Source organism: Poromitra crassiceps (genome assembly GCF_964638095.1).
Source record: "Poromitra crassiceps genome assembly, chromosome: 1".
NCBI classification, from domain to species: Eukaryota; Metazoa; Chordata; class Actinopteri; order Beryciformes; family Melamphaidae; genus Poromitra; species Poromitra crassiceps.
This window is the reverse complement of record NC_139623.1, coordinates 38487053-38505386: the sequence shown is the minus strand read 5'-3', so window position 1 is coordinate 38505386 and position 18334 is coordinate 38487053. Positions and strand designations below refer to the sequence as shown.

At 43.6% G+C, this 18334-nt stretch overlaps 1 protein-coding gene across 1 annotated transcript in view; it reads right to left on the bottom strand.

Moving 5' to 3' along the window:
* Positions 1-18334, bottom strand: part of acsl6 (acyl-CoA synthetase long chain family member 6) — a gene marked incomplete at both ends in the record, with an annotated part of 94912 nt that overhangs the window by 21230 nt on the left and 55348 nt on the right. The window contains 6 exons of the mRNA XM_083646527.1: positions 3719-3796; positions 4182-4255; positions 8920-8971; positions 10948-10980; positions 15950-16128; positions 18057-18156. Coding sequence (XP_083502653.1) covers positions 3719-3796; positions 4182-4255; positions 8920-8971; positions 10948-10980; positions 15950-16128; positions 18057-18156 — 516 coding nt within the window. The remainder of the gene's footprint in view (positions 1-3718; positions 3797-4181; positions 4256-8919; positions 8972-10947; positions 10981-15949; positions 16129-18056; positions 18157-18334) is intronic.

The window sequence follows — 18334 nt, the reverse complement described above, 5'->3', positions numbered from 1 at the left end:
AGAGATGTAATGAACCCTGCCAGCACAGCACAGCACACACACACACACACACACACACACACACACATACATACACACACACACACACACACACACACACACACACACACACATGCTCCAGTAAGTGTGTAGTGATGTAATGAACCCTGCCAGCACAGCACAGCACACACCCCACATCTGTATCACTTCCTGTTTCTGAGGCCATCTGAGGACACAGTGGGGCACAAGTCCCGCCCTCTGTTCCCCTCTTGAGATCACTGGTGTCTATATCTGCATTCAACCTCTACTGCGTTTGTGCCAGACTGGAGCAGTGTTGTTTACATGTGTTGTTCACCTCTACTCAAGGGGCGTGTAGGAAGTAGTGTGTATTTGTGAGCGAACGTGTGTGTGTGTGTGTGTGTGTGTGTGTGTGTGTGTGTGTGTGTGCATGTGTGTGCGTGTGTGCCTGTGTGTTTGTATGTATCATGTGATCTGGGGAAGATGGGTGGTTTCCTGTGTCTGACTCTCGCGCCGCTCACGATAGAGTGCAGCGTGTTTCAGGCAAACAACAATGCAGGCTGGTTCAACCCGATTGGCTGCCATACATGCACACGCACACGCACACACGCACACACACACACACACGCGCGCATGCACACACACGCATACACACTTTGAAAGCTCTAGATGAGTCCACTAAATGAAAATACAGTACTTAAGATCTCAAGATTGATGAAAAAGGACAGAGATTGTGTGCAGGTTAAGGTCATTTAAGGACACAAACCAGACGAACGAAGCAGGATTACTTGCTGTAATGGTTGAATGTTTACTGCCATGCTTTATGAGCTGACAGTGAACCTTTATGACTATATGATCTTGAATGGGTGAGTGCAGAGCCATGTAAGAAGAGTTGCAACATCTCCATTCACTACAATGGACTAGTTTTTTACTCTCAAGAGTTCCAGGAAGTAAGGTCCTGGATTAAGCAGCACTGTCGAGTTGCAGCAAAATGGACAGTTTGTGTTGTACTTTGAAAGTTTTTTTTTTCTTGAATCAAATTGTACATTATCAGCTTTATTTTAGCATGCAAAAGTCTCTCTCTAGAGCAGACCTGGGCAACTGGCCACATGCGGCCCGCGAGCCGCATTGCTCACAGTGTGAGCTGTGTGGACCGCGCTGGAATTGCATTTTTTTTTTTTTTTTTTACAGTGCACCAGAACGCAACATGCAAGATACCTGCTGAATAAGTGTCCAAATGTTCATGTCATTCTGGCCAATACTCCACTTCTGTTATAACATTTCAGTCTGGAATATGGAATATCTTTCAATAATCTTTATGACTAAAAGTACAGTAATCTCATGTGTAAAAAATTACTGTTCTACATTGAAGTAAAAATGTAAATAATTAACTTGTTGGTTTTGGATTTATTTAGCTTTAAGAGTGCATTTTTGTTCGTATGACCCTCAACACAGGCTTTTTCTTCAGAGCACCCTCAAACTCACAACCCTGACATCACTTTCCATCTTCAGACAGAAACTCCAACAGCTCTTTGTTGACCGCTGTGCCTGCTTTCCCACCTCATAGTACCCCCCCCTTCTCCTTTTCCTACCCCTCCTCTACCTCTCTACCCCCTCCCTCCCTCTACACCCTCCCCCTTCTCCTACCCCCCCCTTCTTCCCATCCCCCCTCTCCCTCTTTACCCCTTCCCTCCCTCTACCCCCTTCCCCTTCCCCTTCCCCTCCCTTCTTCCCATCCCCCCCTCCCTCTACCCCCTTCCCCTTCTCCTTTTCCTCCCTCCCCCCTCCCTTCTTCCCACCCCCAGCCATTGGCAGCCATTAAACTAACCTCAGTGACTCTGGGTAGAACCAGGCAGCAATTAAACTAACCTCAGTGACTCTGGGTAGAACCAGGCAGCCATTAAACTAACCTCAGTGACTCTGGGTAGAACCAGGCAGCCATTAAACTAACCTCAGTGACTCTGGGTAGAACCAGGCAGCAATTAAACTAACCTCAGTGACTCTGGGTAGAACCAGGTAGCCATTAAACTAACCTCAGTGACTCTGGGTAGAACCAGGCAGCAATTAAACTAACCTCAGTGACTCTGGGTAGAACCAGGCAGCAATTAAACTAACCTCAGTGACTCTGGGTAGAACCAGGTAGCCATTAAACTAACCTCAGTGACTCTGGGTAAACCAGGCAGCGATTAAACTAACCTCAGTGACTCTGGGTAGAACCAGGTAGCCATTAAACTAACCTCAGTGACTCTGGGTAGAACCAGGTAGCCATTAAACTAACCTCAGTGACTCTGGGTAGAACCAGGCAGCCATTAAACTAACCTCAGTGACTCTGGGTAGAACCAGGCAGCCATTAAACTAACCTCAGTGACTCTGGGTAGAACCAGGCAGCCATTAAACTAACCTCAGTGACTCTGGGTAGAACCAGGCAGCCATTAAACTAACCTCAGTGACTCTGGGTAGAACCAGGCAGCCATTAAACTAACCTCAGTGACTCTGGGTAGAACCAGGCAGCCATTAAACTAACCTCAGTGACTCTGGGTAGAACCAGGCAGCCATTAAACTAACCTCAGTGACTCTGGGTAGAACCAGGCAGCCATTAAACTAACCTCAGTGACTCTGGGTAGAACCAGGCAGCCATTAAACTAACCTCAGTGACTCTGGGTAGAACCAGGCAGCCATTAAACTAACCTCAGTGACTCTGGGTAGAACCAGGCAGCCATTAAACTAACCTCAGTGACTCTGGGTAGAACCAGGCAGCGATTAAACTAACCAAACTCTCAGTGACTCTGGGTAGAACCAGGTAGCCATTAAACTAACCTCAGTGACTCTGGGTAGAACCAGGCAGCCATTAAACTAACCTCAGTGACTCTGGGTAGAACCAGGCAGCCATTAAACTAACCTCAGTGACTCTGGGTAGAACTAGGCAGCCATTAAACTAACCTCAGTGACTCTGGGTAGAACCAGGCAGCCATTAAACTAACCTCAGTGACTCTGGGTAGAACCAGGCAGCCATTAAACTAACCTCAGTGACTCTGGGTAGAACCAGGTGAAGGTGGGGGGAGGGGGGGATAGATACAGGGGATGTTGGGCGCTACCATTTCCTGTGGTCTTTTGTGCGATTGCATAAACAGACTCGGCGAGTCTGTTTAAGTGTGTGTGTGTGTGTGTGTGTGTGTGTGTGTGTTTTGACACTTGAGTAACTGAGATGAACTCCAAGAGTGCATTGAGTGCATAGAGGCACTACGTAATGAGGACCCCACAAGGGTAGAAAGATTAGAAAACTCCTCCAAAGTGTAGGTACTTTGGCTTTAAGCGGTTAGGATGTGGAGGTTAGGGTCAAGATTAGAATTAGGAGTAAATGCAGCATCTAGTGAACGATCTAAGGGTAGGGCATGAATACAGTTAGTGAAGGTCCTCACAAGTACAGTAACAGCAATATGTGGCTGTGTGTGTGTGTCAGTATGTTTGTGTGTGAGAGTTGAAAAGGATGTGATGCAATATCCCACCAGTGCATGTCGAGGCAGACTGAGTGCAAAGCCCAAATCAGAGTTTGGAGGAGGACAGGACTTCCCAGACACTCAAATAGGCCTCATCAAATGCCTACATGCACACACCCCCACAACATCGCCCACATGCACCCACCCCCCCACCCACCCACCCACACACAACATGTTGAAGCCAGCAAATAAAACACGTGTGATAAAAGTTTCAGCCAGTTTACCTCGATGAGTCTCTCAAACATGTGGGCCAGCGGAAGGAAGGAGATGAGGCAATCATCTTGGTTGGGAAAAATTACTTTCTGCAGAAGACAGACAGACAGAGAGAGAGAGAGAGAGAGAGAGAGAGAGAGAGAGAGAGAGAGAGAGAGAGAGAGACACCGACAGACAGACAGACAGACAGACAGACAGACAGACAGACAGACAGACAGAAGGAGGGGAAACAGTCAGGTGGGTTTAGAAAAACTGGAAAAGGAACTCCACTTCAGGAAAAACAGAAGTTGCGGTGTAGGCAAAAATGAAATAAGACTGTGTTTTGCAGTGTGGTTTTTGTTGCTCTATAATGATGCCTCGGTCAGCAAAGTAAGCGGTCTTGGTAAAATCATTCTAAGAAGTGGAAATGTCTAATCCTGGGGATAATTACAACAGACAGATTTCCAGAGAAGGGGATAGCGGAGAATCACTTACATCTGTTACTTTGAGGAAGCCTGAGAAATCTGCCACCACATTGCCATGTGTGAGCATGACTCCCTTTGGGTTTCCTGAGCAGACAGAAGACAGAAGACACATAAGGAAAATGAAACTCTCACCTGCCAGAGGATGAATCACTCACTCATAGACAGACAGTGGGGAGTTGTCATGGAAAGACACACCTAGCTCCCCACAATCTCCTCAGAATTTCACTCCCTGCTCCCTCCCCTAGGGATGAGGATCTTATTGTTGTTGTTGTTTTGTTTTAGTGTTTCTGTGTTGAGGGGTGATAGGCGAGGAAGAGAAGCAGGCTTGTTACTAATAGGTTGTTGGTTCAAATCCCTCTGAATTGCAGAAAATGCAATCATTAAGCTACATTTATTTGTCATGCACAGATGTGCATGCACGTGCACCCACACACACACACACACACACACACACACACACACACACACACACACACACACACACACACACACACACACACGGTTAGGAAGATTACTTTAAAAATATAATATATTATTGTTTTCAGATGCAATCACTAGTATAATCCATCAGAATATGAAAATGAGAATATTGTCAGATTATATTACTTTCAATTACTTTTAGGTTACTTTGTCTCTAAAAAGCTATAGCCTATGAACCCTAAAATGAACCCTTTACTTCAATTACGAGACCGTCATTTTAAAAGTGTTTAAAAGGTTTCTGGAGAATCCCACTATTTGTTGCATAATTATTGTGTTATTACCAATCAGATGACTGCACTCTATATTATGTAATGGCATTTGCTGAGAAATATGCTCTTTCCAGACGTGTCATGTGAGTTACTCCTCTCTGACGAAAGCTGCTTCTAATTCAGAATCTAAAACAGTGTTGCAACGAGAATGAGGGCGTTCTCAAGAAGCACAGAAGTATGTGGGAAAATGAACCCGCAGGGCAACTGTAGCTCTCTTACTGTAACAGTAGGTGGCAGCATTCAGCACACCAGCGGGCCTTAGATTGTGAATATGAGGTTGTGGTTGCATTGGAGGGGCAGGCAGGCAGTGACACACTGGTAAGATGACACCAGCTTGTCCTCTTGCACTCTGTATCCTGTCTTTGTCACTCGGTGGGGTGGCTGGCTGCCATTGCGAGGTGGTCAGAGCAGCGTCTTAAGGAGTCCCTCCGTCATGTCAGGAGACACAGGGGAGTCCAGAGTGGCCCTTTAATAATTGAGGGAGAGACAGTACCATGTGGAGGAGTATACTGTCCTCTACTACTGTCTCCTCTCACCATCAAGTCTCTCTTTGTTGCTGTGTTGTCACTGGATTCAATTACAGTGCACGCTCATCTCCCCTTAGGGCCATTCTTTGTTGCTGGGGAGTCGCAGTATCCGGTTACCAAATGACCATGTAATACAGTATACATAATACAGTGCTCTCAAACCTAAGGGCTTGTGGCCCTTAAAAGAGGCAATAAAGCTATACTACAAGCTTAAAATGAATGTCAAAAGAATTCATCTTTCACAAGAAAATAAATAAATAAATAAATAAATAAATAAATAAATAAATAAATAAATGAATGAATAAATAAATAAATAAATAAATAAATAAATAAATAAATAAATAAATAAATAAATAAATAAATAAATACATTTGCATAGTTGAAATCACTGTCACAGGCATGCAGAGCTAGCAGCACAGAAGCTGGTACTGTGGGAGCCGACACACAGAACCATAGGCGCCGATTTATGTTTCTGCCAGTGGGTGCCCATGCCAACACAAGCCACAAGACACTTGAAGCCAGATTAGAGGAATATTAACATTAAGATTAAACTGTTGTGATGTAATTATTCAGTCGCCTTTTCTCACTCACCTCCATGTCACCTCTCCCTGCCCTGAGTCAGGCCCTCTGATTACACAATCATCTTGTGCCCAGACAGACCACACCAGTTTAGCCTTTAGTTTAGACAGTTTATCCAACTTGTTCCCACTCCGATATATCTAATAATATATATCATCATCCTGTCCTCTTGTCCCCTTCCTCTTTGAGCCCTGCAATCTGGGCTGGCTAAACCCTGATGTCATCTGCTATTAATTTAAGCGTTTACTTTTGCTACTAGGACATCCAAGCAAGTTCTGACAGAGAGCAATGCCATTGGAGCATTGGACAAACACATTTGCATATTTCCCCCAGCATGCCTTGTTCCTTACAAACTTTTGACATGGAAGTAACCAAATTAAATAAGTGGTGGGTGGAAATAATCATTAGCCTATTCTTAGTTAAACATGTAGTTTTGGAACATTCAATAAAGACAAATAAAAAATAGACTATGACCCGACACCCTAAGTGATACACACATGGTATGAGAGTGGTATACAGTATATACCCATCACATCAATATCCGTTTTGGTGTAGAATGGTTAGTTCCTTGCTCTGCTCTCCCCTAGGAGAGCTGGGAGCAGGGGATTTGTCCTTTTCAATGTATATGTATATTGCCATTAAGGTGCGTTTGGCCGCATATAAATTCTCTCTCGCTCCCCCCATTTCCCCATGGGCGCTCGGCTCTTTCCGTGGGTGCCTGGCCACGGTTTCGTCACCTATGCACAGAACCAAAAGAAGAGGAAGACACTGAACAGGTCCAACCTGTCAACTAATAATTCAGAATGAGTGTTGATCAGCCAGAAAATGAACTGCCTGACCTCCACAGGTAAGTTATCCTTTATTGTTAAGTTATCCTTTGTTGTCCTACTATATAAGGCAAGGCAATGCAGCTATATTTTTGTAGCACATTTCATAATCACTATGGTCTTATGTCCAGTGAATACACGAGGGGAGTTCAGTTTCATGATGACTTGTTGAAATGAGTCACAACAAACAATATAGTTAGACCCAAATTCCACCAAGTCATATTAGGTCAGTGACCTGGTCCTTTTTGGAAAAGCATGAGGTTACAAAAACATTGCTTTGCTGGCCGTAAATAGGGGAAACTATCTCAAAGGTGTGGTTGACTGCTATTTAAGTTGTGGCAAACCATGACGGTGACACGACAAGGAGACCCATCACACACAAGCACAGAGTGTGACATCAAAATAGGTGCCCAGGGAAACTCTGTGTGGGATCAATCTTGTTTCGGATATCGTTTTGCTTGAGGGTACATATAGACTGTTGTGAAAACCTCATAACTCCAATTAAACTTCAGTTACAAGTCCAATGAAACCTTTAAGCCCATTGGATAAACTCAAAAATGCAGCGATTCCCTGCCTACCAACACGAGGGGCGCAGGAAGCCGGATTAAGGGTACGTGTCCTGGTCGCTGCACTAGGAATAGTGTGCATGCTACTTCCTGCCAGTGAAGCCCCTCGCTGGCAGGTGAAAAGAAGCGGCTGGCAACTGCACACATGTATCAGAGGAAGCAGTGCTAGTCTACAACTCTCCGCTGATTGGCAGAGGGGGTGGAGCAAAGACCATGACAGGAGGGGGGATTTGCCAAGTACAATTGGGGAGAAAACATTGCAAAATTATAAAAAAAACTTTATAAAAAAAAAAGCATAGTTTTATTTAAGTTACTGAAAAGTTCATTTTGGGGATACAAGGTTTTCACTTAACACATTCACTGCCAGACGTTTTTTTTTTACTGTAGTTAGCTTCTGCCAGAGGGGTTTTTTGAGGATTCTGGCTCATCTTTCAAGACCCGAGGATTCTTTTCTGCTAAGATTTTGTGAACACACAATATCTCAAAAGAACTAATAGAATGTGTGCTTTCTCTGTCTAAAAGAGTTAGTTTGTAGAGTTAGTAGTTATGTAAGCATTAGCAGTTGAATACAGCATGGTTTCAGCGTCAGAAAAATTATTCAGAGATAAACGGCTTTTTGTGAAATTCGACAGTCACTTTAACCATTCATTTTTGGCATCAGTAAGACGTCAGACATCTAAACAATAGTTTTGAACAGTAATTTCCTCCATAACAGCAGGAAACCCCCCTCTGCTTCCAACTCCTCCCTCCGTGGGCGTTCTTCTTGGCTGCAGCGGCCGTCACAAGTTTGTCACCAGTCTCACTGCTTTGCTGCTGCTGCTGCCTGTCTGCGCGGCCGCTGTTTGAGGAAGTCTGGATGGACTCGCTCGCTTCTTGGAGTTTTGGTTGAGAGAAGCTTTTGCGATTCTGGTCATATTTATGCTGCGTGTTTCAAAGTGTGTTCCACCTGTAATCTATTATGCAAATTTGCAATCCCGCATCGCCAGCAATCAGCGCGAAAACGAAAGCGTTTTCCCCCATCCATTTTCATGAGAATGGCTGCTTTTTGCTTGCCTTCCTCTAGTCAGGAGAGCACTGCGCCACTTAGTGGGTCGGTGGAATGGGTTGTAAACGTTCGGTGGCTCCAATAATTATATAAGAGATGTAAAAGGGTTAGATGCACATCCCACGGTCAAATTTTTTTTTTCATTTTTTTGACGTATTAATACGTCATTGGCAGTCAACCGTTGGATTATTTTTGACGTATTAATACGTCATTGGCAGTGAACGTGTTAAGAGACATGATATCAGACTGTCTCAGTTGTCCACAGATTGTAAAATGTCAATAATTAATAACAAAAAATATAACACTTTATATACATGTACCAGGAATAAAGAGAGATTAGTCGCATTATAAGGCAATTAACTGTACCCTGGACATTTCCCACCACCAATCCCAGGAGAAAAGGTTATGAAAAGCTACTGTTGCATTATTTATTTATTTATATTCAACTACTCTACCTGTGGTGCCACTGGTGAAGCACACAATGGACAGGTCTTCTGGTGCTGGTGGCTGTGGAGACAAAAACAGCATAGGTCAGAAAAGATGGTGACAAGCCCTTTTACAGGAATTTAAAGCATAGATGATTAAATATTGAATTAAAGCATAGATGATTGAATATTGAATGTAGATATGTAGAGTATGATGTAAAGTCTGTTGTCACTTCTACTGCCACCTTTCTCTGTATCAGGGCCGCAGACAGGGGTGGGTGGGTGGGTGGTTGTATACTTGTCCCGGGCCCTGGATCAGAAGGGGCCCAAAAGGGCCCTAAAATGCTTTTGTGGTGTTATGCTGATGTTTTTCTTGTAATACATTTACTTGTGCTCTCTGCTTCTGCTCTTCTGCTAACCGTGAATTTAATTCACTAGCAGACCCCTGCTGCATTTTTTCCCTCTAATAAGAAGTTATTAGATTTTTTTTTCTTTTTCTGCTAGATCTTTTCAGTCCTCATCATAGATACGAAGTTTTTAATCATTTTCAGAATTGTAACCCTTTAAATGCCAGTTTGTTTACATAATGCCACTGTTTTCTGTATTTATTTATTTATTTATTTATTTATTTATTTATTTATTTATTTATTTATTTATTTATTTATTTATTTATTTATTTATTTATTTATGGGGGGGTATCAGAGCCTCGGATATCTCAGAGATTGGCAGTGACATTAATTTTCATCCATTTTTAGTTTTTGCGCAGTGTTAGATTTCGCAAAATATCACCAAGACAGTTTCCCTAAAGATCATTTATTGTACTGTAAGAAAGTGATTCTGCTTCTGCCTCTGATATCCTGCACAATGTAAAAACTAGCTGAATAGCTTGGCCAGTTAATGCGTGGTATCCTGAACTTACTTCCTAGATTACATTGAGCCAATGGCTTGGGGCAAAATTGGAAATGTTCAATGTTTAAATTGGCCATTGCTGTGATGTCAATCAAACTGTGGGTGGTACAGTGACGTCCTTTGCTTGGATTTTGTTTTGATGCAGTTCTGCAGGTGGCGTGTCAGTACTGTTGATGCAGTTGTGCAGGTGGCATGTCAGTTAACAGGTCGCACTTGTAAATGAGACTTCGGTCTCAATGTGATTTTACCTGTTTAAATAAAGACTAAAATAAAAGTACTGTTGATGCAGTTCTGCAGGTTGCGTGTCAGTACTGTTGATGCAGTTGTGCAGGTGGCGTGTCAGTACTGTTGATGCAGTTCTGCAGGTGGCGTGTCAGTACTGTTGATGCAGTTCTGCAGGTGGCGTGTCAGTACTGTTGATGCAGTTCTGCAGGTGGCGTGTCAGTACTGTTGATGCAGTTGTGCAGGTGGCGTGTCAGTACTGTTGATGCAGTTCTGCAGGTGGCGTGTCAGTACTGTTGATGCAGTTCTGCAGGTGGCGTGTCAGTACTGTTGATGCAGTTGTGCAGGTGGCGTGTCAGTAGTGTTGATGTAGTTGTGCAGGTGGCGTGTCAGTACTGTTGATGCAGTTGTGCAGGTGGCGTGTCAGTACTGTTGATGCAGTTGTGCAGGTGGCGTGTCAGTACTGTTGATGTAGTTGTGCAGGTGGCGTGTCAGTACTGTTGATGCAGTTGTGCAGGTGGCGTGTCAGTACTGTTGATGCAGTTGTGCAGGTGGCGTGTCAGTACTGTTGATGCAGTTGTGCAGGTGGCGTGTCAGTACTGTTGATGCAGTTGTGCAGGTGGCGTGTCAGTACTGTTGATGCAGTTGTGCAGGTGGCATGTCAGTACTGTTGATGCAGTTGTGCAGGTGGCGTGTCAGTACTGTTGATGCAGTTCTGCAGGTGGCGTGTCAGTACTGTTGATGCAGTTCTGCAGGTGGCATGTCAGTACTGTTGATGCAGTTCTGCAGGTGGCGTGTCAGTACTGTTGATGCAGTTCTGCAGGTGGCGTGTCAGTACTGTTGATGCAGTTCTGCAGGTGGCGTGTCAGTACAGGAGTATTGTGGTAAACATCTCCATGCAGAATGGATTGTGGTTGTTGTACTCACAATAGGCTTTCTGTAGTGCTCTCTGCCCAGGGCCTGTACAAAACAACATGCAAAACAATAAACAAACGGAATTAGCTCACTTCACACACTTTATTACACACACATATTACACACATTGTGTGTTTGTGTGTATGTATGTATGTATGTATGTATGTATGTGTGTGTGTGTATATATATATACAGCGTATATATATACACACACGCACGCACACACACGCCACATACACACACACACACACATACACACAGTATATAGGTGACTAGAATAGTGAGTATCGTTTCAGCTTATCGTTTCAGTGAATTTCCTAATGGATAACACAGGTCATTCTGCACCATCACCATTGTCTGGTTACAAGAAGGCAGAACGATAGAGAGCCCCAGGGATGACGTATTTTTGTAGTCAGAACGCGGAAGTCCCGGACTTCCTGGTTCTTCACTGTTTCTGTCTATGGGATTTTTGAATGGGTTTTTGCCGCGATGCTTCAAATAAGGTCTCTGAGCAACGCAAGCTTAATCAAACGCGAACCAGAGTTCGCACACTTTCATGAGTTTTGTAGCGTAAATGCGAGCCCTATAAGTAAAAAGCTCGAGCTAAGCTAATCCAGAACTACACACTGTAGGCTTCCACGTCACGTCAGCACTCAACCTGGACTGTTGTTGATGTGTGCACTGATTACCCCAGGCTGAACGGGCTGAACCAGGTGAGGGAAGAGAATTTCCGTGTTCGTCCTTTGAAGTCGACTCAACAGTGTAGTCTCATTTAGCCGTTTGCTAGCTAGCTGCCCTTTTAACGGCACGTAAAAGCTTAAAAATTCATACAAGTGGTCCTCATGTGTGAAGATGATATTACTAAACACTGGTTCGCGTTTGATTAATCTTGCGTTGCCCAGAGACCTTATTAGAAGCATCGCGCCAAAAACCCATTCAAAAGTCCCATAGGCGAAAACAGTGAAGAACCAGGAGTGTTAGCATCGACGATTTCCGGACTCGTTCCTGGGGCTCTCTATTACCAAACCAGTCTTTGCACTAGTTTAAATGAGCAAACCGTAGCAGCTCCTGTGACTGTGTGTAACTGTTATCAGTGTGTAGTAAGTTCATTTTCAAACATCCAGGTGATACAAAGTTTAAAAAGGATTTATTAAAAAAAAACACTGGACTAAACTAGAACAACCACACCGCGGGTACAGTATATGCCTCTGCCAAGTGAGAAGTCGACATTCATGTCTGTCCAGACTTTGATGTTTAGGCCAAATGTGAAGAAATTCCGTCAAGGCATTACTAAGATGTGGTGTTACTAAGCCTGTAAATGAGCGTTGGTGAGGTCAGAGTGACCTTGAACTTTGACCTATGACCACCAAAATGTAATGAGTTCATCCTGGAGTCCAAGTGGACGTTTGGGCCAAATGTGACGACATTTTGTAAAGGCGTTCCTGAGATATCGCATTATCGAGCTATAAAATGGCTTTGTGAGGTCACGGTGAACTTTGACCTTTGACCACCAAAATCTAATCAGCTCATCGTTTGAGGCAAATTTGATCAAATTCCGTCAAGGCGTTCCTGAGATATCGTGTTAACGAGCTTGGAAATCGCGTTCGAGAGGTCACAGTGACCTTGACCGTTGACCTTTGACCACCAAAATCTAATCAGTTCATCCTTGAGTCTAAGTCGACGTTTGAGCCAAATTGGAAGAGATTCCATGAAGGCGTTCTTGAGATATCGCGTTATGAGCTTGGAAATGGCGTTCATGAGGTCACAGTGACCTTAAACTTTGACCTTTGACCACCAAAATCTAATCAGTTCATCCTTGAGTTCAAGTGGACGTTTGAGGCAAATTTTGATGAAATTCCATCAAGGCATTCTTCAGATATCATCGGACGGATGTACGGACGGACAACCCAAAACCATAATACCTCTGGCCTGGCTATCGCCGGCGGAGGCATAAAAACAAAGGTAGAAACTAAACGTTTCGGTGTTCATCCAAACACCATAATCATTAAGTTATAAGTGTGACAGGAAGTAACTCTGGCAAATAGTTTTTTTAGTCCAGTGTTTTTTTTTTGTCATTTTTTTTGGCTTCATTTTCGCATAGCGTTAAGAAGTGGAGAATAAATATGTCATTGGTGAAGACATTTCCAGAGAAACCATCTGCAAGGGCTGCCAGGACCATTCACATGCCAGTTTGTTTTGGCTGAGTTTACGAAGCATGAACAGCTACAGTGAAATTATATTACAGTAATTCCTAGCTGCAGGCAATGAGGTGTAAACCTCTGTACCTACGCAGCTGTTGTTGGTAGGTTATGTTTTTGGTGCCGTCTGCCAGTGGTATGGGCCAGAAGCAGCAGGTGTCATTAACTTATCTAGGCTGATTACTACATTCAAGCTGAACGTTAATGCTGCCACTCACTATGGGCGTGACCCCGCAGTGACTTATGACTCTGTGACATCACGTACATACCCTCTATCCACCTTATTTCTAGCTGCCATGATGCCTATGGGTGCTTCTTCCGGTGTAATAGACGATTTTAACTTGACAAAAAAACGTCTATGAGGGTTTTACAGCAGAGCCATTCTGCTCTACAGCCGTAAGGGTTAATATGTCACTTTAATAAGTTTAGAAAAAAATGTAGACGGTCAAAGTAACCATTTAGATTACTCTTGTGTGCTCAGTTTATCAAAAATAACGGCTATTTAGAAATCTGGTTTTCGTTTTCAGCTTTATTTTATGCATTGAATGTCGTTCGGGTGCTGGGATAACGTAATGCATTATGGGTAGTCGGCTACTGTGGCTGATGCTAGCGGCTAACGTTAGTTACTTTACATGGCAGTAAAACGCCACTGAATGACCAAATTGATTTAACTTTTAACCATTTCGAGTAACACTGTTTCCATATGGACCCCCAGCGTTGGTTAGTTGTTTATAACATGACTATATTTATAACGTTTATAACGTACTCCAGTTTCCGGTTTATAATTCGGGTCTGAATACAGCCAAATAACAAAGGAAATGGCAAGCTGCAACAATCAAGTCATGTTAGACCTTGTACCCATAATTATTTTATAGTGGGGCATTCAAAAATAAGGTGGATAGATATACAGTCGGTCTGTGTGGGAACGCCACACACAACGAATGGGGTAAAACCCCCCATATATCTCAATGGGCTGACTCACCAAAGGACGGTGCTGCGGCGCTACACTACAGGATTTGGGATTCTAGAGCATGTACATAGACGTCTGTTCAGATGTGCGTTTACTGCAGTGGTTGAATCACAGATCCTGTCTGCCTGGGCTGGGCTAGCAGCTAAATGCTAACTATGCTGAATGGAGAGAACGGGAGAATTTACCCCACCCTGACCACGCCCCCAGCCAGCTATACCAGCGTCTATGACGAGGCATGACTGTATCTATTGGCCTTGGCGGAAGTCTGCACACTCCGAGCGCACTTCTAGTTTGCATGTACTTTACTGATGTTGTAAGGCATCTGGAGTATTGATGTTACAAGGCATCTGGAGTATTGATGTTACAAGGCATCTCTGGAGTATTGATGTTACAAGGCATCTGGAGTATTGATGTTACAAGGCATCTCTGGAGTATTGATGTTACAAGGCATCTGGAGTATTGATGTTACAAGGCATCTCTGGAGTATTGATGTTACAAGGCATCTCTGGAGTATTGATGTTACAAGGCATCTCTGGAGTATTGATGTTACAAGGCATCTCTGGAGTATTGATGTTACAAGGCATCTCTGGAGTATTGATGTTACAAGGCATTTCTGGAGTATTGATGTTACAAGGCATCTCTGGAGTATTGATGTTACAAGGCATTTCTGGACTATTGATGTTACAAGGCATCTGGAGTATTGATCAAATCATGTGTGATTTGGACTTGCTAGAAGTGGAACTTTGCATTTGGGTGTGCTGATGTGTGTGACTGTGTGGCTGAAGAAATGTAACATCCAATTTCAATAGATTCAGATTCAGATGGTTAAGAAGCAGGGAAACCCTCCTACGTAATACTCACTCATCCCCTGTTTGTACATGCCATGCATTTGCCGATGCCCCTGGAAATCTCCCCCTTTTTTACGGCCTAATGTTGGGAGCTATGACATCACAGCCTAATGTTGGCAGCTATGACATCACAGCCTACTGTTGGCAGCTATGACATCACAGCCTAATGTTGGCAGCTATGGCATCACAGCCTAATGTTGGCAGCTATGACATCACAGCCTAATGTTGGCAGCTACATAAGCAAAGAGTGGTGGCAACTTTACATTATCAGAATTGGCTGTGCATGTCTACAACAATAAAGGACAGGTACCAGGTTTGCTGCAAAATAATATTTTAACCCCCAATGTTTTCAGGTGACACAAGGACACAAGGTGGTGTGTCCAGGGCATTTTGACTGGGGTGGCCAAGCTGGGTCGCCTGTAGACAGGTCCCGGGTCAGAATTCTGAATTCCTTCAGAGTTCTTGACTTTTATTCTTTTATGCATTTTGTCATATCTCTCACGTGCCTTAATAAAATATCTTGTAGAATTCTTGACTACTGTGGCAGTGTGTTTGTGATCAGACGCTGCCTGCTGCCTGATTTTGGTGCTGTTTACACTTTGTTTGGCTGTGCGGGGACTATACCGGGTATTTGGGCGCATACATTGTGTAGAGGTCCGTGTGGGGCTGTAAACGCCCAGCCAATAACATCGCTCACAGCGCAACAGCCCAGCCAATAGCATCGCTAAAATGTTGTGAGATTGGATCGCGTCAGCCCAGCAGTGTCAGCACAGCGGAGTCAGCGTGGGCTGAACCCAGGAAATGGAGTTTCTCACCAGAGCATTTTGCGAGCTGTTTGGAGCTCACCTCTCTGGTTTGGAGCGTTATTTCTGCACAGCTAATTCCTCTGTGATGGCGCCAGTTGCTAGAAGATTTGAGATGCAACTGCAAAGTCCTCTAATACAATGACATCTCTCTGGAGAGATTTACAGCTTTGTGTCTGTTTCATTGTAAGTTACCTCCACTTCTTTAACGGACTGGACGTGGACGCCACAGCCCTGGGCGCGCTCCAGGAGCTCGGCGTCAAACTCATCCATCAGGATGATTCTTCGCAGGCCCGGAGTCTCCTGCCGCTCCACGTTCCCCATCAGCACCTGGGCTTTCTCCGCCTTGTCGCAGATGACCGTGGAGATGTCGGCTGAAAGCACACAGCAGCACACAAGAGCAAATGGTCGTCTCCCCAGCAGAAATGAACTGATCCATCTACCTCGGAGGCTTGATAGGATGTGTTATGGCCCCATCCATGCTGTGCCGTATATCTCTCCTGTTGCCAGTATTCTTATTTCCCCCCCATTTTTATTTTGTGTATGTGACTGTTTCCTTTCCCTGTTTTTTTCCTGAACATCATCTACCAATCATAATGTAAACCATTTTTTCATGTTTGCCTGTTTCTTGTTCTATTTCAATTGTATGCATCTTCTCCTCAATCTTGTTTTATCTGGGCCTTCCTTTCCCTTGCCTCTGTCTCCCACTCCCTCTGTCGTTGTATTGTACAGTATACACTTCCTGTCCTCAAAAACCTTACAAATAAAAACAAGAGCACCCACACCCTTGTGTGAATAGAAGAAGAAAAGAAAAAAAGTCTAGACATTGGCGATTCAGTTTGTCTTTGATCAAACTCCACAGGCTTTGAGAGGAATCCAGTCAGTAATTTTGCATTGTGTCTGTCCGATTCAGGAGGTGAGTTCACGTCAGACACAAACTGATATGAATTTATAGGGATAGTTCTGATTTTTGGAACCCTAGCCCTATTTGCTATTTACCAGTGATGATGTTGATTGGTAGATTCCTTTCTTTCTATACGTTTTCTCCACTTTGAAAAACAATGTCTTTCTCAGCACATTCCATGCTGTTCCTCATACTAGCTCCAGATAGTTAGCCACAAACCAATACAAAGTCAATGGGGTCACGGTGAGGCCGATTTTACAGCCCCCCACTTTTAGTTTCTGATCTCTGTGTGGTGCTGATGGACAGCTCCTTTTATGCTCTGAGAAGGTATTATTTGGCCTCTGTAATGTTTAACACCTGGATGTGGGCCGTGAAGCGCTGAACCGCTGATAGGGTTTAAGAGCTGCAGGGTCCTAAAGACACAGTGTTCTGCATGCAGTGAAAATATGTATTCTCACTTTTTTTTATTTCCATTACTGCACAACAACAACAACAATAATAATAATCATAATAATAATAACAATGAAAACAGCTGAAAGAGGCACTTATTTACAGACCAGTTTATTTTCTCCTGTGTGTGTGTCTCTCTCTCTCTCTCTCCCTCTCTCTCTCTCATTTATTGGGTGAGTGATCCTTGGAAATGTTTTAAGAATCAAGAAGTGAGCCTTGAGTTACAAAAGGTTGGGAGCAGCTGTTGTATCTAATGACACAAAGGGCATTTTAGGTGAAATAGAGCTCAACAGTCAACTAAAAAACTATCCCTTTAAGAGGATCTGTAAAAGAGGTTAACATACACAACCAGTCTGGGGAGGGACCAAGACCACTAAACAAACTCCTGAGAGGAACAAAACCAGTCTGTTCACTTTCAATCACCAATGACTTATTAATGATTTAGCAAATGAGAGATATCATGAATTATTAAACACTAACTGTAAAAGAAAAAAGAAAAAATGCCTGCAATCAAATTATCATGTCTGGGTTACTGTTAATCATTCAGAATCCTGAAATGATAAAAACTCTGAAAACCCCTGAAATGTCTTATGACTTCATGATTTCACCCAGCAATATTACAGTAACATGATATGATACATGTGAAAGAGAAAGTTACTGCTCTTTCCTGGATATTCACAGCCACTGCCCTCGATGGTTTATTCCCCCATCTATGATCAATACATAATTTGTTGTATTCCGTGTGTGTGTGTGTGTGTGTGTGTGTGTGTGTGTGTGTGTGTGGTTTGTGACATGTGCGTTTTTGTGTGTGTGTCTGTGTGTGTGTGTGTGTGTGTGTGTGTGTGTGTGTGTGTGTGTGGTTTGTGACATGTGCATTTTTGTGTGTGTGTCTGTGTGTGTGTGTGTGTGTGTGTGTGTGTGTGTGGTTTGTGACATGTGCGTTCTTACCCGTGTTGATGATGTAGCGTATGGCGTCGGGGCCCAGTGTGTCGTAGAGGGGGACCACCACCATGGAGTACGTGTAGCAGGCCAGCTCCGAGATAATCCACTGCAATCAGACAGGTTTTTAGCCATGCTTGTCCTGTAATATACTGTTTTAAGCATAATTTGCATATTTATACATTCACTAATCACTAATCTCTCTCGGATTTGTTGTTGTTGTTTTTTGAGTGTGTGTACAGAGTACAGTATATACAAGTGGCCTTTATTGAGTGACAACACCATTA